At 41.5% G+C, this 26,557-nt stretch overlaps 1 protein-coding gene across 1 annotated transcript in view; it reads left to right on the top strand.

Moving 5' to 3' along the window:
- ANK3 (ankyrin 3) overlaps nt 1-26,557 on the top strand; it is a 204,877-nt gene that overhangs the window by 132,548 nt on the left and 45,772 nt on the right. Inside the window, exons 25-28 of the mRNA XM_062580702.1 lie at nt 2,644-2,746; nt 8,735-8,841; nt 16,762-16,986; nt 20,028-20,182. Coding sequence (XP_062436686.1) covers nt 2,644-2,746; nt 8,735-8,841; nt 16,762-16,986; nt 20,028-20,182 — 590 coding nt within the window. The remainder of the gene's footprint in view (nt 1-2,643; nt 2,747-8,734; nt 8,842-16,761; nt 16,987-20,027; nt 20,183-26,557) is intronic.

Genomic DNA, 26,557 nt, shown 5'->3' with positions numbered 1-26,557 from the left:
TTCATGCTCTGGACATCTCAAAAGAACCTCTTGGCTAGCAGTTTGCAACCTCTCTAAAAGCTAGTCTAGAACAGCTGGCAGAAACAAGGTCCATTTCACTGCTGCCTGTCAAATTGATACTCGCGTTTGAGTATTTCTTAATGGCCTAATTTAGCAAAAGAATGTAAACACCAGAAAAACTGAATGACCATCGTTTGGCTATTTTAGTGCTTTTATTTCTTTAGAGGTTTAGTGAATAACCAAACAGAGAGCCAATGTTAAATAAAAAAAAAAATCAAAAAAGCAGTAAAAATTTCTGTGAACATGTATTCAATATAACACTGTAGATTTACTATAATGTCTGACTACTGTTGATTTCAACTCCTGTGTTTCCAGATCAATGTTTAGATTTTTTCTTTTAATATTGCTAAAAGCCTGCACTGTGCATTGCTCAAAACAAATAAAGCTGTATGAGCGGAGATTACTTCCACAGTTGTGGATTTGCAGTGTGTTTACTGACAGTTGAATTGTACCGAAGCTAATAATTAAACCTCATAAGCTGTAGTCCTGAGGACTTTTTCCTATGCAATAGTTTAAAGATCTGTTTTAAAAAGTGATTTCATTGTCTAACTGTGAGTGGCACCTCCCATAAGGTAAAGCTTAGAAGTCTACCCTTCAGTCTTGTTTGTTGTAGCTCCTTTAGAAATGCAGTATCAGTTTGCTCTTTAATAATGCCCAGCCATGTTTTGCTTCACTTACAGTTCTTAGGTAAGTTAATAAGTATTCACCTGATAGTACATGTAGGAGGAATGCCAAAGTGCTCTTAAAATAGACCACTAGCTATAATTTTAGCAAAAGGTATTTGAAGGGAGAATCTTATGCCTTTGCAAAGTTAATTAACAAGGCTAACATTCAGTTTTTAGGCAGAAGTTAGCGTGAGCAGGGTCATCATTCAGTGCTATCAGTTTGTGGTAGATTCTGAAGCACTGCGGAGCAGGGGCGGATGCAGTTTGTGTGCAGAACTGGGCTCGCTGGTTCACAGGCACGTTTTACTCATTACGGGGCTCTTCCTGCACACATTTAAACTCTCGCTGTGTGAGTGGGAGAGCAGAATTTCACAGTCCAGATCTGTTAGCTAGATCTGAGGGTTTGGCTTTATGTTTTCTTTTCTTTAAGAGAAATCTAATGTTCCCATGCTTTTGACTTTAGCAGTGCCATTACTATTTGTTGCTACGTAGCTCATTTTTTACATTGCATACATGTTATGCTCAGAGGAGATAAGCACAGTGTTTTTCATGGCAAGTATTGCATTTAGCAAAAAGTATTCTGTGAATGTTTCTACTACAGATTCTGAGTGTAACATTAAGAAATAAGCACATTAAATATGTAAATCATCCAGTCATAACATCTTGCTTTTCCCGTCTGATTCTTTGCTTTCTATTTCTCCTGTTTCTTTTCCACTGTAAATTGCTTTAGTCCAAAAGTCAGGTAAGAAGGCATGGCATCGTGTTACATCTTTCTGCTGCTGCCATTGCTCATTTTCATTTTATTCAGCATTGGAAAATGACATGCTTTTTAAATTTATTTTTTTATTTATTTATGATTAGGGTTTGCTCAGCATTAGAGAATATTCCTCTGTTGTTGTAACAAATATAACTGGATTTTTTTTGTACCTTTTATCATATAGGAGTCTGATTAACATATGCCTACAATGTGCAATAAAGATCCCAATTCTGTTTCTAACACATGGAGGAACGTGTGCTAAGGGACTAGAAAAGTTGTGCTAACAACTACAAAGTGCATGAAGCAAGTTGTAGAGTTTTGAGACTAAAAAGTGTTACTAGTTTGAAAGTGTAATAGTTTGTTGGATGTTGCTTTTTATTAATGCACATTTTTTTAGTACTTTATTTTCTGTCACGTAGCAAGCATGTCTAGGCCTGCAGCATGTTTTTAGCACATACCATAATGTATCTTCCAGGGTTAAGTGCAACACTTTCCGACTGATTTAATTGCAACACATTCAGAGTGATCATAGCTAATTTCTAAAGAGTCTAACATCCACAAAATAACTCCCCAAAGCATTGGAATCTATATTTAATCGTTAACAAGCAAATTTCTTTTCTTTCCTCTTCTATTTCAAAGTTGTTATTCTTCTGTTCTAACTAGGAGTGAGTGAATAACGAGGGTGTTTATAACAAAGTTGAAAGTGGTTCAGCCACAGAGAGAGAACAACCACATGGAAGATGTGCTTTTTCTTAAACCTGATTCAGCGATTTGAGCCATATGGGCAGACACTGTAACCTACCCACAGCTCCGTCAGGACCTGTCCTCATGGGTCATCTTGCAGGATCGAGGCGTGTAGACATTTATCAGAGCTCACCTAAGTATTTGAAGACACCTCTCTGGTTTAATTCTAAAGCCATAGCATTACTGCCAACGCAGTAAACATCAATTGATTGTTGTTTATGCAAAAGATAGGGAAAGGGATATAGTCAAGTATTTATTATTCCATTTTTTCTCTTCCCTTATATTTTCTCATAGATGATGTATATTTTGCCATCTTATGCTATGCCCTGGAAGTTGCATGTATTAATTTTTTTATTTTTATTTTTTGTTCATCTCATTGTCACCCGCACTTTCTGTGATAAATGGTAAATACAACAGCCTCCGCTCCTTCAGTTCGGATAGGTCCTACACGCTGAACAGAAGTTCTTATGCCCGAGACAGCATGATGATCGAAGAATTGCTGGTACCAGCAAAGGACCAGGTACGTGCTGCCTCTTTGCCACCAAGTGTTTGTGCTTCATTTTAACAGGGAACAATATCCTGCAGCACTCAGCCATGCTAGAAGGGTCTATCACTATTAACTATTGAAAAGGGAAAAGAAAGGAGCTGAAAGTAAGAAGTGATGGGTTCACTGCGTTGTGAGCTTAATCCTGCAAGAAGCAGGGTGGTCTGGTCCCAAAGAATCTTTAAGCACCTGATTACATTTCTGAACGCAGAACTCTTCTTTGGAGTCAATGGGAGTATCTGTGAGCTTAATGTTAAATGTATCCTCAGAGTGCTTTGCTGAGCTGGCACCAATGCTGTTTCACACTAAGCAACCTTTGTCTGTAGCGTATAGATCATAGATTACATTCATCCATTCAGTCTGCATGTAGGACTCCTTATTTTTTCACCCTTGGGAAGAATTTGGCCTTCTAAAGATTAAGCTGCTGTGGACTAACCAGTTATGTATCTTCCGAATGTTTGTGCAATGACTAACACAAGAAAAGCAGAATCTTGTGCCCTGATTATAGCGTGGGAAAGTCGTTCTAAAAGTTAATGCTGGTGGTGATAGGGTGCTGTATATTTTCTTTTGTTTGTTCCCTCAGTGTTTGCTTGGTAGACTTGTTTCAGGTTTTCAAACCTAACTGAATTTCCCAAGAGGAGTTTCTTAATACACAGAAGCCAGGGATCTGCTAGAAAGCTAAATAAAAATCCACATAAAAGTCTTAATTGGGAGTTAAAGAACAGCAGAATGGTGCTGTTATTTATGTCCTGGAAGAGCATAAGATGGACCATAATGAAGCAGACGTTTTCTGCTGCCCTTTTCAGAGGTACATTTCAGCAGTGGCAAGTATGAATCAATGGAAATTTCAGATGTGAGGAAGGCTCTCCAGTCTGAGAATACATTATGTTGTATGATTCTGGCCATTTTTGTGATTGCCATCAAAATAGATGGAGTTGATTTAGTGGCTAGGGAGTGTTTGATCAGATAGCATTGCACTTGTTTTAAGTCTTGTTAAATAGCTGCTGAAGGAGATTGGTCGAACTGTACACCATTAACCTGTTTTGTATTACAAAATATCTCTAGAAAATGAAGAGTTACTTATCAGTACATGGAGATGTTGCAGCACAAGAGACTACTTTAGGGCAATCACTGTATTCTGTGCAAGTAGTCATGGACCTCTGTGCTTTTTGGAGGATTTCTTGCAGTACTGGCTCTTGTGCTGATACGGCAAACATGAAACCTTACAGTGCTGACCCTAACAGTAGTTTTCTTTGCATCTAGTCTTCCTGTTTTTGGTGATTCTAGTTTTGTGATTGTGTAATTATTGCATTTTAGTGCTTGTTCAAATTGTGATGTAAAATGTCAGTCAGCCCGGAGGCCTCGCTGACAGTCTAGTTGTAAATATTATTTTAATCTTGATTGTCTGGACAGACTTTAGGATTTTACATTTGCTGTGTCCAGGCAGGGCTCAGGAATGGTGAGGCTAATTTGGAGAAGATTGTCAGTCCCGGTTCTGGGCTGTCTTAAGAGGTTAATAAAACTATAGTCCATTGAAAAACAAACCATAGCAAAGCACCAAATTATCTCCATGAAAAAGGGGTCTCAGCTAAAATTTTTGACCGTAGCTTCCACAAATCTCTAGCCCTGACATAAAAGTACATCCATCTTCTGGAGTTCCCTTGTTCTTCAGCCCAGTCCAAACGTATGCCAAAGGACGGTGCTGCACTTTACAATACTTTGGTTGAAGTGGGAAGAGTGTGTTTAGGGGGCTGGGGGATGTATTTACTCCCTTCCCTCTCTCTGTGCATCTTTGGCCTTCCAGATAATCTCTACTATGGAAGTAGAAAGCAAGAAAAAAATCTTGTGTTTCTTCTTGTCTTCCTCCTTCCAGGGAGTCATAGGACTAAAGATCATTTTGGGTCAAAAACAAGACCATCTGGAAACTGATAGGAGTTAGGGCAGTTCAGGGTATCATACAGCTTTGAAGAAGTATGCCATTGCCTATCTGCAGAATCAGTTTCTCTTCTTTTTTTAAAGCTTAGGCCTATATACAGTTCATTACAGTAGCAAAGTCTCAGAGTAAGAGGAATTAATTTTACCATGAATATAAGTATGTAAAAGAGAAGGGGCAGCTGGCAACCTCTTGACCAGGTAGAATTAGATGATCTCCTGACTGTCTCTTCCCAAGTTCACGAGGGGACAACTTGGAAACCTAAGAAGAGCCTAGTAGGGATGATTTGAAAACAGTGTTTACTGAACCTGGCTGTCAGCATGATATCCTGGGTCCTTCAGAGACATTTCTAATGCTCCCTAAGAAGCTGCGGCAGTCTCTCCCTTGTTTGCGTTTGGTGCTTTATTCATGTCCCTGTTCAACAGGGAAAACTGAATGTCCAAGCCATACTGTGCCTCACAATCCTGTTTAGAGCGGAGTTAAAATTTCTGTCGTTATGTGTTACCATGGACGCAACAACTCAGTCCAAATCTGAGCGACTTCCTCTATGGAATAATTTACATCAACCTCTGAGTTTACATCAGCCAAAGACAGGCTGAATCAGGCTGTCTGATACCCAGCAGCTTGCTGAATCTCTTCTGTCCAGCTAAATTCTTCTGAGAGAAAGCATAAATTCTTCTGCTTGCTGAACTCTGATATTACATAGCTTGGCTGCTTAGTTATGCAACCAGCAGCATCCTTGCCAGCAGAAATGTCAGAGTTTTTATTCATGTGTTTGCATCAAACCGCACCACACCCTGGAGCAGTTTCAGTAACAGAACTGTGTATGTTTAGTCTCCCTCAGTCCAGTAGGGAATGCTGTGGCCTGAGCAAACACAGGAGGATGAGTCCTGTGATTTGGTACTGTAGATGATGTGCCATCTTCTGGACTTCCACACTGCAACTTGCCCAGGCAGATTTCTTTGCCTGCCTGGAAAATCCAACACTTCAGCAGATCAACAAAATGATGTCAACAGATGTCAGCTTCTTGTGAGATCTGCTTGTCTAGCTATTAACTTTTACTAGTCTGCTCCTCTTCGAAGACTGCTGGATGCGCTTTGTCAGAAGGGAATGCGCTGACGGTGTATCACCTGAGGTGTGCAGAGTGGGTCAGTACAGCATAGACCAAGGAAGCCTATGTGTACACCTAAGCAGCTTTACAGCAAGCTGGGTGCTTGTGGTAGTGGCTTTATCTAATGCAGGTTATTTTAGAAAGATAGTATTTACTAGGAAATTATGTGGCCCTAGGTTGAGTTTTCTGTATTACACAGTTGAGCTTTAGCATTTTTTATCTATTCTAGCAAATGTGATCGCACATTTATCTGTTGACATACATGCCCAGACCTCAGTGCAGTGACGCTGCTGTGGCTCAGCAGGCATTTGAATGACAAACACTGAATTGTGGTGTCCCCCTTTTTATGTATTTCTTTAAAAACTCTTTGTTTTGATGATGATGATCACGAGGTAATGGAATAAATTTGACTTTTTAAAAAATTATTTAAATTTTTGCAACTTCTGAGACCAACTATCTGGATCTTACAGTGGTTGATATTTAAAGGAGATATGTACTCAGTAGGAGCTCTTGTAAAGTTCAATCACTTAGAATAACAGAAATTCACAGAGTTGACTTTTCTGCATAAACTGTGGGCTCCTCGCGAAATGTGGAAGAATCCCTACTGTTCTACTGGAAAAAGTTAGAAAATTGTCTTCATTAAACTAAATTATGATACATTTTTCAAAACAGTGCTAATTAAATCCACTGCTGTTGCTTATTTACCATTGTTTTTATTGACGTTTGTTTTGTCTTTTGTGTCTGATGCCTTGATGCATCTTTTGGTATTTAACACGTGCCATACTTTAGCAGCATGTTTGCCTGTTATTACTGTGCCTCTGTTACATGCCTTACAGCAAAAAAAAAAAAAACTGAGGGAAGACCCTAAGAAAAAACTCAAGGTAGTAAAAGGAGGAAGTGTTGAAGGCCATGTGCCGAAGAGTGTTGCACAGATCACAGAGCAAAGTTATAGCCTGCAGATATTTTTATTGATGAGCGGTTAGTGATAATATTGATGAGTTTTTGCAAAGCAAAACCAGGATGCTCATTTGAAATACAGGAAATTTCTAAAGAAGAAAGTTTTTGAAAAACAGGGAGCAATAGAAAGGGTGCGAGTTCTGGCCAACAGCAGAGCATAATCTGGTTGTTTATCTTGTGGCAGCTTTTGTGTGTTTATGACTGTCTTTGTTGGATTTACTACTAATGCTGGTATTTCCAAAGCTTCCTTCTTTTGCTACCTTCAGTCGTTTCTTAGGGTCTTCCCTCAGTTTTTGTGCTGTAAGGCACATAACGGAGGCACAGTAATAACAGGCAAAACATGCTGCTAAAGTATGGCACGTGTTAAATACCAAAAGATGCATCAAGGGATCAAACATAAAAGACAAAACAAACGTCATTAAAAACAGTGGTAGACAAGCAACAGCAGTGGAAAGTTTAGAGCTCACCTAGAACGATGCAGTCATGTAATAGCAGAACAAGTAATTCTTTATGCTTCCAGTATCTGATTTTCCAAATCCAAAAACATCTGTATTCTGTCAATGTAGTGCCACAAAAGCCATCAGTGGACCCGTTATTTACCTGGCAGAAGATTGGAACAAATCAAACACTTCAGCTTGTGATCATTCCTGTAATAACTTGAATTTATAAAGAAAGTATTATGCAATTGTGTATTAGCAAAAATGTCATGAGCTTTCATTCTGCCCCTGTGAATTAACTTGAATGGACTTTGCTCTGAACCCTGAAAATCAAGACTAGAAGAATAGACCTTGGATTTACTACTAATTCATTTGCAGTGCCTTTAGATGCCAGTACATGAAACAGTGTGTGGAAGTAATAACATTTCGCTGTGCAGAAGCATCTGTTTGGCTCTGGTTTGATTGGAACCCCTAGAATGTAATTTGAAAACAGCCCGTGAGGTTGTAGTCTTCGCAATGCATGAGGGAAGAAACCACAGACAGCTCCACTTGCAGTCTCCAATCATTTTGGCCTGTAAACAGAAAATAACTTCTTTATAGGAGACAGTGACATCTTTAACACCATCCTGAATGAAGATAGTCAGTATATTGCATGCAAGCAACTTGACTTAGTTTTATTGATATAACTTCTGGTTGAGAAGCCTTCATATCACCCTGCAAATATGGGTATACAATACTTGAAGATTTAATCTGTTTCATTTCCTAGGAAGAAAGGAACAAAGAAAGAAAGTGAAAAAGAACATGTAGCTGACATCACTTCTGTATCACAGATCAAGAGAATTTACAGCACCAAAACTTGTTGCCAGGCACAGGACATCTGCTAGTGCAACGCTACAACGCGAAACAAATTACTTGTCGCTCTGTGTCGGGCAGTGCAGTTAATTATAGCACCAATAAGACAGTGCTTCACAGAGTTAAAACTCTTTTTATGTAGATGAGGAGGGACAACAGCACCCCAGAAAAGTAGTGCTTGTGTTGGTTGTACATACTGAGAAGGCAAATCATACCCTCTTCCCACCAGGAGCTTGGTCATGCATTCGCAACTCAAACTCCTGATGAAGTTATTCACTGGTTCTGCTTGAGTAGGGATCTATCAGTGACATTTTCTGTGTGGGACTGTTATGGTGCTTGCTGATATGGGGTGGGATTGCAGTACAAATGGAAATCATTTTTCAATTTTTTTAACCTTGTACATTAAATAAAGATTGGAGAGATGGAGCTATAGCTGAAGAAAGCAGTGAAACCAAACAAAAAAAATAGACACATAGGATTAATTTGCATGTGGATTTCCAATTTCTGTTATGAGATTTTCAGTAATCTAACATCTGGGATATCAGTAGGGTTATAGAAAAAGGAGTCAGAACTAAATTTAATAGATTTTTTGTTAAAAAGTATGCATTTAAGACCAGTGTTTTTCATGTTGATTTTAAATTTCAATTTATCTTTCTATTTATTTATTTTTAAAGCACCTGACGTTCCCAAGGGAATTTGACTCTGATTCTCTCAGACACTATAGCTGGGCTGCAGACACCTTGGACAATGTTAACCTTGTCTCAAGTCCCATCCATTCTGGGTAGGTCATTTAACAGATTTCCTTTGTCTTTAAATGTGCAAGTGTATTGTTAGCTGAAGAAAAGAACCTGCTGAAATGGCTGATAACATGCCTATTCCTGCTCCACTTGAAGCCAGTGGCAAAATTTGTGCTGACTTCAATGAGGGTGCTTAATAACAGCAGTCAGACTAAATTCTTGCATATCAAACCAAAACTTGCTTCTGTACTTAATTTTCTGAATGCCAAAAAACCTGTAATCCAACAGGTTTTCCTCTTGTAGTCCTTTTTCTGTTGCTTGCACTTTGCTTTTACGTATCATAAGGTGATTTTAATTGAGCTGTATTAAATTGTTTGGAATATAAAATCAGAGATACAGTGTTATGCTTTCTGTTCTTTCGTCCAGGAAAATGGAGGACTTTAACTTCTTATTTCACCTCCAAACACCTGCCTAATCTCCAAAATCTGTATTTTGACCTTGATTATACTACTCATTTATTTACAGGGCATCAGTGTAGTTGTGGTGCTTCTTGAAGAGCTGCTTAGAATTGACTAAATGCAATAGTAATAATGCTTGAATGTAAAGATTTGCAAATAAATGTGTAACATGAAATGTTGCATATGAAACTGTCTAGTATAAATATTTATCGTATAACTTTCAACAAGGGCAGGGCTTAAAAATTTTTATATCCCTTTTATTTTACTTCCCTATTTTGTGACTAATCATATTCTCAGAATGTAAATGAGACTAGCACAAAGTAAAGAATTCAGTTCTCTGATAATACCCCAAGTCCCACAAGTCTGAAACTACAATCCCACAATACATGTCAGCACCTGCTTGAGCTGACTCAAACTCTAAAGCAGAAGACTTTTAGGTCCTGGTCTAATAAAACACTACATATGGGCAATGCTAAAGCTGAAATGTCGAGAGATTCAGAATGAAAAACTGATGTCTGTTGTTCATCAGAGAAAGGTCGGTAGGCGAAAGACCTCGAAGAGCAAGTAGTTCATGCTTTTGTATGCAGCCAGGATAATACGTAGTCAAGCCATTGCTGAAATATGGTTCATTTCTTCGTAGTCTCTTATAATAAAGAATAATATATTGTTTGTCAGTTTCAGTGGGTCACTGTCCTTTGTTACAATGTCTCTTCTCCTGATATTGAACTTAAGATTTCTTTGCTGCAGTTTAAGCCTATTTTTTGCCCTACCACACGTAGTCATGGAGAACATTGTAATAACAAAGGCTTTTTATATGTTGAAAGGCATGTCATCTTCTCTTTTATATGTCCCAGGTCTCCACAGTTGCTTCCTAAATCATGTTTTCTCCAAATCTCACCTCATTCTTGCTGATGTCTTTTGTCTCTCCCCTGTTCAACAATAGCTTATTTCTAAGACAGTTTGGGCACCAAACCCCAAAGAGATACCACCAGTACTGGGTAGAATCATAGAATCAGTAAGGTTGTAAGGGACCCCTGGAGATCATCTAGTCCAACCTCTCTGCTCAAGCACGGTCACCTAGAGCATGTTAGACAGGGTTGCATCCAGGTGGGCCTTGAAGATCTCCAGAGAAGGAGACTCTACTCTGGGCAACCTGTCCGAGTGCTCCGTCACTCTCACAGGAAAGAAATTCCCCCACACGTTCAGGCAGAACTTACTGTGCTTCAATTTCTGCCCATTGCCTCTTGTCCTGTCACATGGGACAACTGGAAAGAGTTTGTCCCTGTCCCCTTGACACCCTCCCTTCAGGTACTTATCCACATCGATAAGATCCCCCCTCAGTCTTCTCTTCCCCAGGCTGAAGAGGCCCAGCTCTCACAGCCGTTCCTCACAGGGCAGGTGCTCCAGCCCTCTGTTCATCTTTGTAGCCCTATGATGGACTCTCTCCAGTAGCTCCATGTCTCTCTTGTACTGGGGAGCCTAGAACTGGACTCAGTACTCGAGTTGAGGCCTCCCCAGGGCTGCGTAGAGGGGCAGGATCACCTCCCTCGACCTGCTGGCAACACTCTTCCTAATGCAGCCCAGGATGCCGTTGGCCTTCTTGGCCACAAGGGTAGAGTAGAATGGTTTTCTTCACTGACACATGGCGCACATGCGAATTATCATTTTGGTAACTGCAGCTTCCATTTGATAATATTTGTGATCTACTAGAATTTCTTGATTCTTTTTTTTTTTTTTTTTTGAAATTCTGCTGTCTAGGTATTTATCTTGTACTTTGTGTCTTTGATTTCTTCTTTCTGTTTGCTTACATTTGTCTTTACTATATTTCGACTTGTTGATTTCAGAATCTTTTCCCATTTTTGCAGGAAAGCTTTGAATTCTCAACCTGTTTTCCAATATATTTTCAAAACTTCATTCTGTCCAGTGTCCAAATCATGAACGAGAATATCAGAATAGCACCTGGCCTAGGACAGGGCACTCCAGTTGAAATTCCCTTCCAGTTCAACGGTAAAACACTGCTGGTAGCTCTTTTGAGGTAACCTTTTAGACAGTTGTGCACTTACCTTATCTATACCATACCTCCTTTGCTTAGTGAAATACAAATATGTTACTTCTATACATCCACTATATAAGTTAAGCTGTCAAAGAAGGAAACAAAATTAATTTTACATAACTCTTGCCACATGTGCTTTGGTGTCTTGTTGTTTTGAGGATCGGAGAAGGCAGGAGGTGAGTTGTAATCTGTTTATTATCCTTCAGGCCTTACAGATCACTTACTTGCTGTTCATTCTACAAGATGGTTGCTAGTGGTCCCAAACCCTCCAAATGCCATATGTGGACATAGGCTCTTCAGCACTCCTCAGGTCTGCTCCTTCTCTGAGCCTTACTGACCAGCACAGCGGTAGCCTCAGCTGCGGCCTCGGAGTAGGCCAGAGCGCAGGGGAGGAAGGTTGAGCTGGGCGCTGCAACACTCCACCAGCAGGTACAGCTTTGCTGGCCTGCATGTTTTTCTTCTAGCAGATAAAGTCCACCAGAACTGGTGCTGCGATGATTCAATTCCTTTCTTAGAAAAAACTTACTGTTTTTCTTTTCAAACATCTAGGGGCAATAAACAAATGTTCCTTCACGTCTTCCAGGAGCTGAGCCCATCTGATGCGCAGAGGATAGTGACTTCTCTTCTCCCCTACCTGTCTTTTCTGAAAAGCAGCTCCTTTTCTGCTTGTTCCCAATGCTTCCTCGCCGTGCCCCTGGTGTTTCTGTGGCCATTTCATGTAGATGTTGGAGCTAGGATTGGCGGGGGCCAGCAACGCGCTTCGCCCTGGCCTGGCACCCTTTTCAGTCCTCAGCCTCGGCCCTGCAGGCAGGGCGACGAGAGGACTAGCGGGCGCTCTCTTTGAGCTACTTCTTTAGCAGTACCCATTGGCACAAGAGAGCATTGATGTTTGATCCCATTTTCTTAACTGAGTCGGAAGGGGAATTTTGGAAGCACATATTGGTGAAAAAGGAAGAAAGAAAGAAATATCCGTAATTTTTGACTCTTTTTTTTTCTTTTTTTAAGCTGATGCTTCATGTTCCTCTTTCTGAATTCAGATAGGTATTAGTGGCCTTAAGCTTTTCAGAGGTGAGCTTATGTATGCATCTCCCCTAACTGAAACACAGATGTGTTCTCTTCCTGTTGCCTTTTTTCACTTCTTGGCTTTCTGAGCCTAAGGGAAGAAATTAATGTGTGACATTAATGTATAACATGCTTTCTCCCACAATGAGAAACTCAGAAACACTGCATGAGTCTTGCAAGGTGGCATACTTCGAATTAATCATAGTTTACTCCAACCTCCCACGGGCATGCAAGAACTCATTTTTGAAAGCACTGTAAGGAATGACATTAAGACATGCTATTCTTTTCAAATGTCCTGCCATAGATCTATTTTTACATTACATTTTGGAAAATAAACTGCTATATAAAAGCGCAAGAACTGATTTTCTGTGACACAGTGAAGCATGTTTTGGAAATTAAATAAACTCAAAGAAGTTCTGTTACCATAAATTCTGTATTGACCTTGATAAATCACAAATATTTTCTTTGTTTCTCAGACATAATGTGGACTTGTGTTGATTAATTAAAAGAACGCTTCCTTTAGGATATTTTTTCTATGTGTAGCGTATTTTATATGACAAAGCTCATGATATGTGAAGCAAAATCCACATCATTTCTGAAGTTGGCTTTCAAATGTGTTGCTTTTTAAATTTTTCTGATTGTTACTTTTCCTTTGAGCTTATTATTGATATTTTCTGTTGCTTGCTTCTAATTGTCTTATATTAATTTTTCCCATTTGCTTTCTAAATTATTTTGCAGCTATTCCTCTCCACTTCCCCAGTATGATTCAAGGTGATAACTCTGCTTTCTGTGAATCCTCATTTTGTTTTCTTTCTTTCTATTTTTTTTTAACTCTTGTCCCACAGTCAGAGTGTGTGTAGATGTTTGTAGTGCATCCGCCCACATCCTCATCCTTTCCATGTATTAAAGTAGAAATGCTCACTAGCATTTAGCATTGTGTTTTAGAGATCATACTGTAGTATCCATTGTTAGCGAAGTATTAATTTAGGTAAGCACCAGCTACTAATCCTTTTGATTGAAAGTGCATGAAATACTGTTTGAAATTATTGTTATTGTTTTAAATGGTATGTTACTAATTTGAAAACTAAAAGAGTAAATACTTAATACACTATTGACAATGATTACCTTTATCCAGTGGCGTTATACATAAAGACTGATCTACTTAGGATTTTTTCTTCGTTGAAGGTTGTGATGTGGTGCAGACACACAAAGCAGGCTGCAAATGGACTAGTTGCTGTGGTGGGCAGTAGACTCACGCCCAGCGCTAATCTACTCTTCCTCTAAGCAGTGATATCAGCAGTGCAAGCTCCAGTTTTCCAAAAGTGGGCTCTTATGAGTGTCTGCTATCGAACCTGACTCAGCTATCTCTGCACAACTTCGCAGTCTGCAATGTAAACATACCTGAGAACCTGCCAGGTTTTTATAGATATTTTAGTTCTAACCTCCACTGATTTTTGTGTTAATTTAAGTTGGTCAGTTTGGGTGCCTAGATGCTACTGAAAATCCACTCTCTCGTGCTTGTGTCAGTCGAGTTTGGATTCTTCTGACCACATGTGGAGTTGCTGCAGATATCCCCTACCAACACAGCACATCTTATCTGAGTGAAAGCTTGGGCTTTTCCATTTTTGCAAGAAATGAAAAACTTTTGTTTTGTTAACTGTGAGCTGAGTTAACGTGTGAGTAATCACATACCTGATATGCAGCTCCCCAGACGAGTGCATTGAACTGAAGCAAGTGTCAAATGTGCCTTCCCAGAGTCGCTGATGGTTAGGCATCGAATGCACATTGCAGTTGGCCACCTCTCTGCCCTACGTACTTCCACGCAGTTTAAATCAGCCCCGTCTTGTCCACAGACCAAAATCATGGGCATTTTCAAAAAGCCATCAAGATATAACTATGGCAGATTCCTTTTAGTATTTTCTCATATGTAACCTAGGATGCTGAGCCCCTGCTTAATATTTTATTTTGCGTTATGGTAAATTTTAATGGCCCATCTTGACCTCCCTTTGCAGCAAGTTGGGAGCTGACTCCTTGCTAGCTTTTGTTGACCTCTCCTTCTACATGCCAGGTGGCATCTATCTGATCCCACCAGGGTTCACCATCTACCATATAGAGCAGTTGCAGGGAGAAAAAGCAACAGACGTGCTGACAGTAACGTAAGCGTGCTGAGTAGTGCTCAGTGAGTAAAGAGGAGAAGGAAGCAAAGATCCAAGCCCTCTAGAGCTGGCTTCTTTGCTTGTTGTGGCCTTTTGTCAGCAAACAGAAAACTCTTTGAGTCAAGAAAGTTTACTGACATAAAAGATTTTGTGATCTACAAATATTGATTGCCATCACTTACATACTGGGTAATTTAAATGTTGAGAGGATTGTTTTTAATGCATGGACTAATATTTTTAGAAAATGCTTAGTTAAGTATTAAACAAAGATCCTGTTCTGCTGAAAAATAATTGCTCCCTTGAGGAACTGGAATACCCTAGTGGCAACAATCAATTTTCTTCAGTAGTGTGTAGCATGTTTATCTGGGAGAGAGATGGAAACTATTTGTATGAAAACCACCTGTGAAATATGGTGAATTTTACTCTATGTTTTGGCATTGTAAAGTACCTGAGCCACAGGAAATGATCAGCTGCAGTTAGGTCAGCTTGGAGGACTTTCACCTCTCCTCTCTCCAGTGATTTTTTTTTTTTTTTTTTTTTTTTTTTTTTAGTGTGAGAAGGACAACAGGGCAGGGTTTTTTCTATAATTCAGGTGAACAACTTCGTTTTCCTACTTGATATGTTTATATTTTGCTTGCATATAAGCATGTCTCCTACAGACCACTAAATACAAAGTTTTGATTACCCTCTTGCTTTTCTGCAGTATTTCCCCTTGCGCCAGTTGACTGGGCTTCCAAAAATGATGGACAGTTTGTTCTCACCTTTAGTTCAATTTACAGTAAGAAACCAGGAAACTGAATTGATTCACCTGTTAATTACCCTAATTTTAGTCCTTAAGATCAGAAAGTTTTGGCAATGGCCTTGAAAACACTGCAGAGCTACCAGCTATGCCGATGTCTGCACATCATACAGAAGGAGCATGCCGAAATGTGTTAGCAGTAAGACTGAATTTGTACCTCATGACCCAGCTGATGCTGGCCCGTTACCACATCTATTAGCTGGAGCCCAATGGTAAACATGAAATTATGTTGGATTATGTTTAGGATTTCAACAGGGACAACTTTAGGCAGAAGCAGGACAGGTTCGTACAGAGAGCTGGAAGTGTCCATCTGGCACTTATGTAGAAAGGGAAAGCATTGCTCTAGTGGGAGAAGGGAAGGTATTTTGAAGCTCCAGAAGAGATCCCCTATTTGTGTTTAGCCCTAAAGGAATCTAGATGTTTGACCTCCTTAAACTGAAAGGATTTTTGCTGCAGAGTTTTGAAGGAGGTTGTTGCCTGTCCTGGGAGTCTGTGAGTCTGTTCCCCATTGCTGTTGCTGTTTTTTTTTTTTGTTTGTTTGTTTGTTTGTTTGTTTTGTTAAGGACTGTAACACTTCACGAATACAGCTTCTCACTATTTTGTAGATGAAAAAATCATAACTATTAATGGTAATTCTTGCTATTATTATTTTTTTCTAATAAAGAGGTTTTTCTTTAAACCTGCTAGTTACCACTTAAAATGTAATTGCTTCCCTTTTATTAATAAATGGAAAGTTATACATTAGAAGGATACTGGAAACTGCAATATTTCATCAAATGTAACTTCTTGATAAGAAGTGCTGTCTTCACAGAAGAGGAATGGCGTGATTTCCTTCAGAGTGCTAGCAGCCTGAAGAAAGTTGTCCCTGGGCTTCTCACTCATTCCCCACCAGTGCAACCCCTCACCGGCAGCAGTCCTGACCATCGCCCGCCGTGTCAGCCTGGCTCCGTCAGCCTTCTAGGGTGTTCACAAAGGGGGTGTGAGCAGAAGGTTTTGGGGACTGAGATCTTAAAAATAAAAGAACAATTTTGATTCTCCTTTTCTTGATGCTTTCTGGTTCCTTTCTGCATGTGAGGCTAATTACTCCTACTTGTAGATGGCAGTAGAACTAACAGTCACAGAGGGCCAATTAAAAATTCTAATAAGATGCTAATATGCTACTTATGTACTTTTAGTCCAAATTACCCAGTAGTAGCTGCACTTTTTGCCATGATGTTGCTAGAGCTTTAGAAATTCCTGCTTTTGTTAACCAATAGTTCAAGTGTAAGTATAAAATTTAAAAGAATGTTTTTGATTTTTTTTATTTAGTCGAGATTGGGAGTACTTTTCTAATATTTTAAAAATTATAAATGTTGACTTTTTGTTGATTTATCTGAACTTTTTCATGCTTGATTTGTGACCATTTTCGTTGACATGGTGTTTCCTTCTCTCTACAGTTTCCTGGTTAGTTTTATGGTCGATGCACGTGGGGGTTCAATGAGGGGTAGTCGCCACCATGGAATGAGAATTATTATCCCACCGCGCAAGTGTACGGCACCGACCCGCATCACCTGCCGCTTGGTAAAGAGGCATAAGCTGGCCAGCCCCCCGCCAATGGTGGAAGGAGAAGGATTAGCGAGTAGACTCGTAGAGATGGGGCCAGCAGGGGCACAGTTTTTGGGGTGAGTTGTTCTATGAACTTCACTGTTGACACTCATGTTGCATCTTTTATTTCCTTTATCCTGTGGATCAAAGTAGTTAGATGTTGAATTTACCTCATCTGAGCACGTAAGATAGGCTACTTACCTTAAAATATTAAAAAATACCAGTCTGCCATTCCTACCCTGAAAGAACCCTTGTATTTTAAGGGGAGCTTTGGCTCTTTGATGGCTGCAGGGTGGAGCCGAAAGTAAGGAGAGCTGTGAAAAAGCCAGATCCTGCCCTCAGCTGCTCACGCAACCTCCCTTTGACATCAAAAGGCGTCACGGGCCTGTAACCCAGGTTTTGGTCCTCTCTGTGTGCAAGGCCTAGCGTCCCTGAGACAGAGCCCCAGCGGAGCAGTTAGCTGAAGTCACCTGCAAGGGCCCGTGCGCTGCGCCGGGCCCTCGAGGCAGCGGCGCTGGCCCGGCTCCAGCCGCGCTCTCCATCCGCCCGCGGCGGGGACGGGATGAGCGCCATGGCCTGCAAACACTAGGAGCTGACACCTTGCAAGGCTTAAAGTAGGGGAAACAATCCACTATGATGTGGCTTTTTTTCCCCCCCTTCCTCCCCTAATTATAAATTTTGTTCGTTACCATGAGCGGCGTCCTGGTGTAAACTGCCGGTTCTGTCGGGAATGACAGTTTGTTCCTAATTTCCCCTTCTCATTTCTCTTCCTGCTGCATGGATGTTATTCAGTAAACTGCATCTTCCTAAAAGTCCTCCCCCTCTAAATGAGGGCGAGAGCATGGTTAGCCGAATCCTGCAGCTTGGTCCACAAGGAACAAAATTTATTGGGTAGGATATGTACAGAAAAGATACAGAATGTCTACAGTTTTCTTTTGTTTCCAATTTTTTGTTATTTCCATAATTTATTTTCAGTTTTCTGAAGCTTTCAGTTGATTTATGTCACTGAAAGAAAATCATAGTGGCTTGATTTAATATAGCTCTGCTACTACCTTGTGCTTAAAGGCATGTAAAATTCACTGCCAGCATTCTGCTTTCATAACTTCTGTGCTTTTGTAATTTTTTAAATTTGAAGTGTTTCAACTGCATCAAATACATTTTAGTACACAGTGACAGTCCTTTAAGTTCAGCCTTGTGGCAGAGAAGGTATTTGCAGGCCTTGAAGCGAGTCTATGGTGGGAAGAGCGTTGTAAAATGTGGTCATACAAAATCTATTATTCATGGAAGATCATTTAGAAAAAATGTCATTGAGTAAATGACTTCATTTAACAATGGTGGAGAAATACTAATCTTTTCAAACTGCAGGAGGCATTTTGTTAAATTAAAAATAAATTAAAAAACAAATATGCTATCAAAAGGAGCTGCAATGTGTATGCTAAAAATGTAAGAATGTTTCTGTATATTTTTGACTTGTTTTCAAACCATATCATGAAATTTATTGCACTAGATTTTTCAAAATATTGGTGAGTGTTTGATGTTCAATACCTGTTTAATACCTTCTCGCTGAGTATTCTTGTTAAAACCTCATGCACAAAATTGTGTGGTTTCTAAATATTTACAGAGACAGTATCTGACATATTAGCCTGCAAAGATTGTATTACAATGTTCGTTTTCTGTTTGTATTCCTTGCTAACTAGAGAGTAAATATCTCAAGAAACAACGTATTTGAATTTTTGGTATTTACTTGCTGCACACAATGGGAGATAGCAGCTACATTGCTTGTTAAAGGACAAGAGTAACAGCCTGGGTGTTTCTAAAAGCATCTGAAATATGCATTAATTGAACTTTCTTTTATTATTTTTATGGAAAAAAAGAGATCTAGCTCTCCTTCTGGGCTTCTAACTACTTTGCCTTTTCACTCACTTTTCACGGCTGCTTCGATTTCCACCATCAGGTGACTGATTGGTTACGGGGCAGCCCAACCCTTGCCAGGGTACTGTACTGTACAGTACTGCACTGCGGACTTTCCCCATCGTGTGAGATTAGCTTTAACTGAGTTATTACAGAGAGGTGAAATCCTTTACAACCTCTGTAGGAGAATAATGATACTGTCTATTTAAATGTCTTAAAGCTGCATAATCCATGATTGTTCACTTACTGTGTGATTTCAGTCAGTTTGTCCCAGCATATTTTAATCTGCATATCCTGCCTGTGAAGCGTTTGGCAAAGTGTCTGTTGAGGAATGGCACATGAAGTGAATGGTGGTTTCTGTTGGTTGTTCACAGCAGTTGTTAATAATGCACTTGAAGTCCTCTGTGTAAGGTACATCGTCCGGTGGCGTAGGTGTATATTATTTAACCACCTTCCCATTCCCCTCCCTTCCCCCAAAAATGTTGGACAGTTACTAATATCAGTGTGGTCATGCTGTTGCTTAACGCAGAGAAATCCATTCTGAAAGGAGCTAAACTTTGCCCAGTGACGCTTCCCGTACGGATGCTGCAGCTGGGACTTGGGCCGTGAGCACCAGAAGGAGAAAGTGATGAGAAATGGCCTGTCTGCTTGCGCAGAAGCTGCATGAACGCAGAGCCAGAGGGAGCTTTTAGAAGGCCAGGACTTAGCCTGAAGTCTAAGTCCTACATGCACACGCAGTCCCTGATGCAGTCAGTAGCTGTTGCATGCATTGGGATAGCTGCACTGTTTCTGAACTAACTTTGCCCCTTTAAATCCCTTGAGCCAAATCCTGCTTTTGATTTTGCTAATGGCAATTAAAAATCAGCAGTGCTGTGTATGCTGGAGGCAGGTTGGATCGCCTACATCCCAGGATAAATGAGCAGGGAAAACTATTTTTACCAAAATTTGCAGCCATTTTTCATGTAGACAGCTGTTTCAAAAAGCTTATGTTAAAAATGAGCTACATATGATATTTTTAAGCTATGTAAGGCTTGTAGTTTACATGATGAACGATTGTGCAGCTTTGGCAAATTTAAATTCATTTTTACATAACAGTGCTTATTATTTAAAATGACTGTAGTTGTCTTAAGAGTTGAATGCCCATAGGAAAGTTAAGGGCATTGAGGAGATATATGATTAAAAATAATATGATTCCTTTTTTGTCTAGCCCCGTCATAGTGGAAATCCCCCATTTTGGATCAATGCGAGGGAAAGAAAGAGAATTAATCGTACTTCGAAGTGAAAATGGGGAAACGTGGAAGGAACACCAGTATGACAGCAAACATGAAGACTTAACTGAAATACTCAATGGCATGGATGAAGGTAAACATCTTACCAAAGCTGTAGCAAGCCATATCTTTGTGCAGGCCTGCTAGCACACGCAGGCTAGAGCGACCTGAAGTCAAGTGCTGGCGGTAGCTGGCTTTGGGGAACATACTGCATTACGTGTTAAACTAGTGGAAAGTGGGTAAAGAGAAATGCTGCAGAAGTGGCCTGAAGACGCATTGAAGTGAGTGGTAAGTTTTGGCCTGAAGCTGTGCCAGGTTCAAGCAGAGGGGCTGTTGCTGTACAGCATGGGGCTGGGAACACTGTTGCAGCTGGTGATCAGTGTGTCTCTGCTCCTTGGCAGGCCGTGTTCAGGTCACTCCAAACGAAAGATGAACTGTAAATAACAGCCGTCGTAGGCTTTCCCACGCGTGGCCCTCCACCCGTGGCCCACAAACTGCCCGGGTTTGAAACGGTGTTGCTACAGGTGGCCTCCCAGGAGCACCCAACCTGCCTTCCTGGTGTTGCCCCTGCCCCTCTGGGAGGTCTGGCACCCTGGCCATACTTAGACATTGCTGTTTACATGAGAGTCCCTTAGGAGGAGAGGGCCCAGCTGTATGTAATTCATCAGGAGATGCTGTGACAGATGGTCCCTGCTGATGCATGCCGGGCCTGGCCCGGCTGGGGCTGCCGCACAGCCTTTGGCACCGCTCCATTCTTTCCCAGCAAGTGCTTTCAGTGGTTCTGCTGACATACCACTGCTGTCACACTTTGCATCTGAGTGTGCGTGAAGGATCCTGTGCTTTGCACCTGGATTTTCTCTAGATAACACCGTAGGGAAAGTCATGGTGTGTTGGGGTACAAGCAGGAGGAAAGTTCCCGTATTAACAGCAAAAGCCATTTGAAGCAAATGATCTGGATGCAGAGGAGAGCTCTGAGAGGGATCTGTGAGCAGCCTCTGCCTTGAGTCTTGGCCTTTCCTTGTTCGGAGAGGGCAACCTCAGTAAGAAGGCAGGTTTTGAGAATGTGGAAAGAACAGTGATGCTGTGAGAGATTTCTGGGGGATATGAGAGAGGAGCATTCAGATTTATTTCCTGGTCCTCTGGGAACAGGAACAGCAGAATGGGCTTGTGCAGTGGAAGTGCCAGAGCTGCACATGAGCATGTAAAAGTAAACAGCAACAGTCAAGAACTGTTCGTTGCATGGTGATCTATCGTGGCTATTTATTTTGAAATAAATGTAATAGAACCAGTAAAGCACTGGAGTGGAAATACTGCAAATAGTGGGTTAGTGGATTTGGATAAATACAATAGATCTCATAGTAGAAGGGTACCTAAAAGCAGTGAAACAGGCAAAAGAATGAGTGTGACCCCAGGATAATGTTGCTTGGGCAAGAAATGCTCTGGGATTGAAAGCAGGATTTTTCAGGGAGGGGGGAAAAGAAAAACACCGCTAACCCCTGCCCACTGACGCAAGAGGTAGGGACTAACGCTCTGGCGTTCGACGACGTCCCTGCGCCTTGTCGATGTTGAGGCAGTCGGAACTGATCAGCAGCTTGCGTGTTCGCTGCTGGTGCTTTCAAACTGAGTGTGCTTCAGTTTTGGGATGGGAACGTTTAGGGCATAAAATACTGTTCGAAAGCTCTCCAAATCACATCACTAACAGCAGAGCTCTCCAGAGGTGCAGCACGGCTGGATTTGCATGTTACAAAGAGGAGAGCTCAATAAATGAAAGCACTCTGTGACAGGCGGGCACAAAGCCCTCGGTCCTCAGAGCCTGAAGCAACCGGCTTCCCGATCTGGAACCGGCATACAACTTTCTGGTCTGCCGAAGGTTTCGGGTGCCTCTTCGCTTCTGGGGAACTGCTGTTTGAGGTTAGTGTGTATGTGCACAGCTGCTGAGCCACAGAAAGTGCGATGAACCCTTGAATTTCCTCAGAGTGAAAATGTTTGGCATCTCAAAAGCCAAGCCCCAGAAATGCCATTTAACAGTGCAAGCAATCACTTATGAGAGAGAAAGGAAAAAAAAAAAAAAAAACCTGCAGAAATGCCCAGAGCACTGTCTTGATTATTTGCAGTATTCATTGTAGCTTAACTGTTGTCTAGTTAGAAAAAAAAAATTAAAATAATGCAAGGGTTTTGAAAAAAAATCATATCTAGTTAAATGACAGTGTTTCTGTGTTAAAAGATCTTCCAAGAAATGGCATAAAATCACAGTATCATAGAATTAAAAGAAGTTTCTTTCATCTGAGGTTTTGCTTGTTGGTTAACGTATCACAAATAGACTAGGCTCTGAGACAAAATGGTGATTCTCAGAAGCCATAACTTTGGACCAAGTTTGATTCTAGGTATGAGCTGTGGAGAGGGAACCAAACTTTAACTGAAATAAAAAGAAAACGGGGAAGACTTTGGTGCCAGCTAGATGTCAGTCATCTCTGGAAGATTAGTGCATCTCTATAAGGAAGTTCACCTGTGCAGTCATCTCCAAAAGCTGTAGCCTGCTTCAGCAGTGCCCATTTTTTAACTCAAAGCAGCCGATCAGCGTTGCATGGGACCTGCCGTGATGCACTGGTGCTTCCCCAGCTGGGCAGGGAAGGAGGACATTCGCGCTTTTCTTCCCGGCTCCTTAATACGCTGACTTTTTAAAGATGAAGTCTGCTTCTCCATTTTGGTTTTTTGCTGTTTTGCCCTTCATGCAGGCAGCAGGGATAAAAGTGAGGACATCTTCCCTCTTTCTCCGTGGGGAATGCTGAAAAGCTGCCTGGTTTTTACTGCAAGCAGCACCATCTGCTGGAACAAGCTCAGGTCAGACTCCACATAATCGAGAGCAGCAGGCAACGCTTCAGGGTATTAAATGTGTGATTAAATAATAGCAGAACTTCACCCTCACTGCCGTGGAGGAACAGTGAGCTCTAATGGAAGGAGTCGGTTTCTCTTTGATGCTGTGAGGTTTCTGCATAAGGTAGTTTTTATTCTGCAGGCAATGTTGGGCAGGTGCCACGCAGCACCCAGCCCTCGGCGGGGCCAGGGCACCCCCGGCAGTGGGGATTCACTGGGAGCCGCCTTCTCAGGCTGTATTAAATTTATTTAAATTTGAATCAACTAGAATACCTTTTTAGGGTAAAGTAGTTGGTAGATGTGTTACATATTCAGTAGAGCTTCTTTCAGTTGTAATTTGCTCTTGTGTTTTATGTTCCTGCATACAAGAACATAAACCTTTACAGGTTTCTTTCTGTAGCTGTAGACAAATTGTGGTCACAAATGCACATGCTGAGGTAGCAAATCTTCTGACAGACATTTGCAAAGTAGTGAGTGAGCCAAGAAATGCTAATATTTGTGGCTACAATATACTTGCAGCTGCACAGTGTGGTTTCAGATGGGAAGCAGGAGTTTTTACATAAGTGGTTCTTTGAATCTACAGATCAAACCAAAGTGTGACCTTGTTTCTGCTTGCAGTCTAAAATGCCACCATAAATCATTCTACAGTGATTTTGCCACATTTCCAAGAAAAGTTTTCAACCTTATCGCTCTTAAAACTTCTGTTGTCAAAAGCAAGAAAAGAGACTGTGCAAAAATTTTAAAAGAACGTGCAAAGGATGTTGCATCATTTGAGGATGCTCCCTGCAGTATATGGCATTGTGAGTGTCTAGTCTAATGTGTGAGGCACTGGAGCAGGGAGATGGTTTAGACGCCCTCGTTTTTTAAGCCGAGCCTCGCTGCCTGTGATTTCTGCTTGCCTCCCAGCCCTTGTGCTCTTTGACCCTCCTGCCTTTGCTCTGTGAGCGTGGTCTCCTGTGTGCACCACCTTCCAGGACAGTAACTTGCTAAGCAGGCTGGCCTCTGCAGTGGAGACACTGGTGCCGCAGACTTGTCCCACTGCTGACTGTCCGTGGAGTGGGACGCTTGACTCTGCTCTCCCCTGCAGCCAGGTGCTGCAAGAGGGCTGCAAAACCCCAAGAGCTGTTCGCTGTCCTCGTCGCAGGGGGGATTTGCTTTTCCAGGACCATCAAAATGCCGTTTAAGGCACTGGAAAGGGAAATTAGATACCAGATCTCACACTAAGACACCTTCAAGCTCCTGAAATGATGAGTTTTTCTGTGATTTCTGTGATTTCCCTGATTCCATTTTCAGTTAGAAGGTGCTTACTCTGCATTACTTTATCTGCAGGTAAGAGCAAAAGGTGATAGACGGAGGGTAAAAGCGAGCTGCAGGTGCCTCCTGCATGACAAAGCCAATGTGCTTGCTTCCCTTGGCCTGAGCTGGCCCCTGCAGGGGCCTGGTCACCTTGGAGGAGTGACTGGGCTTTCTCCTTCCTGCCCGACAGCCACCACTCGCATAGCAGCATGGATGGGGAGAAGGGAGCAGTCATTTCTTCCTCCCTCCTCTCCTTCTCTCCATCCTGGTTTCTCATTCCTCACTCCATCGACCAGCTCCCTCCTCCATGATGGGTCAGTGCCAACCCTTTCCCCCCTCCCACTCTTTCTTCACATCTACCCTACTTGCCACTTCCTCCCCGTCCTTTCCTCAGTTTTGCCTTCCTTGCCAAAATCATTTGCTAATTTTGGCAGGACAGTCAATGCCAGTATTTGCTAGGGACATGCATCCAGTGCTGTTCTGTGGGCCGAACTTGTCTCCATCAGTGGCCCCTGGACCAGAGTGGAAGGATGCTTGTCTGTCTTGTTCAACACCTGGTAGCTTGGCAGCTTTCCTCACGTCTATCTTCTGGTGGAAAAAAGCAGCTGGTGCCATGTTGTTGCCCTGAGCATCCTCGGCACCAGCCCTGTCCTACTCCCCCAGCATTGTGGGGAGGCAGCCTGCTGGTCAGGAGCACTGGCTGTTACTGGAGAGACTGCTCTCATGCCGAAAGGCGAGCTTGCCATGTCCCAGTGGGAGAAATGTGAAGAAGTGACTCGGAAAGAAAGTTGCTTCCCAGTGTGCTGCTCTTAGCATGTTCTGATAGTGACCGTAATGAGGAAACATAGGCCAGCCTAGTGTTACGATGGGAATTGTTGGCCTGTCTAAGGATTTCTGCGTGGAGAAGGCAAATGTAGCTCAAGCAAAGGAGGGTGTGAGCTGAGAAGCAACAGCAAGAGCTGACCCAGGCCAGGGCCTGGTCCAAGTTTGGAGATGAGATGGGGAATTGTTGAAACATGTCTCTGAGTTTCTATCGTCTATTCCTACCTGCTTTTCATAGGCTTAGGATAAATATAGCTGACACTTGGATGGCAGAAGGAGACATGCATGGAGTATGCACAGTGCATCCCTCCTGATTTACTGAAACTTGATGGCAATAGGTGTCCTTTAGGCTATTAGCACCAATCTGGAAGACAGTGGCACCTGGAGTCTCTTCCCAGTCCTGCTGCAGACTCTTCTGCTTAGCCTCGCTCTGCTTTGCTATCTCCATCTGTAGGATAAACCTTATACCATAATTCTCTGTGTTTTAAAGGAACTCCCAAACTTTTGAGGTTTTAAATTGAAATGCGTTACATAAGCATAAGGTGTCAGCAGTTGAGGAAAGCGGTAATGATGATCACTTTTACTATAAAAACATACTATGAGGTGTGTTCAGGAAATGTGATTTCTCCCAAGACAAATTTTCTCTATTTCATTAAGTCTCTCATGCTAATGCTACATTTCTTATAGCAGTCAGAGAGGTGATTTAGGATTGTTCACCTCCCCTGATTTTTGTTTGAGGGCAGCTTGGTGAGGAAGCTTTCATACATATTATCCAGGCATAATCTCCTTAAATATATAGTCCAACTCCTCTCTGTGTTTGCCTGTTACTCTACAGCTCTAAACTTTGCATCTTCCCCCTCCTTTAAACAAGAGTTGCTGTCAGTCTCAAAGGATTTTTAAAATCTTCTTACATAAAACAGTAATTTTCTACTTCAGGAGAACTTTATCCATTATCTATGTGAGTATTTTCCAGTGAGTTTAGTCTCTAGCAGCAAAGAAGGATTTACCAGTCAAGCTTATACCTGCCTGGGAATGTAAGAATCCAGTGAGTCTCCTGCACAAGCCATTGCTTCCAGAGGCTGCAAGCAGGGTACCTAATTAATTAGAGAGCTTCAGATAGTGTCTCTGAGTCAGCTAAGGGAAGCTGACATTATGATAAGAAAATTTCCGCTTCTGTAGCTTCCTATGTTGCACAGTAACACTGTGCAATTAATCCAAATTACCTGCTGAAAGTTTTAAAATGGAAAAATGACATTTTAACAAATTTATATTCTAGTCTTTTGGAGCTGTAATTGCTACTTACATATTCAGAGAAAGAAAGTGCATCAGCCATGTAAAGAATCTACAAGTTTCTATTGTCTTGTTTCTGTTTCTGGTCCTCCTGCTTCGTCCTGCTGCATCTGGTAGAAATGTCATGTTTCAAGGAACAAACTTTTCCTTTAGGAACGTGCCATTCTTTTTAAAGAACAAAATGAGA

Source organism: Rhea pennata, chromosome 7 (assembly GCF_028389875.1).
Source record: "Rhea pennata isolate bPtePen1 chromosome 7, bPtePen1.pri, whole genome shotgun sequence".
In the NCBI taxonomy this organism is placed as follows: Eukaryota; Metazoa; Chordata; class Aves; order Rheiformes; family Rheidae; genus Rhea; species Rhea pennata.
This window is presented reverse-complemented; position numbering and strand designations above follow the sequence as displayed.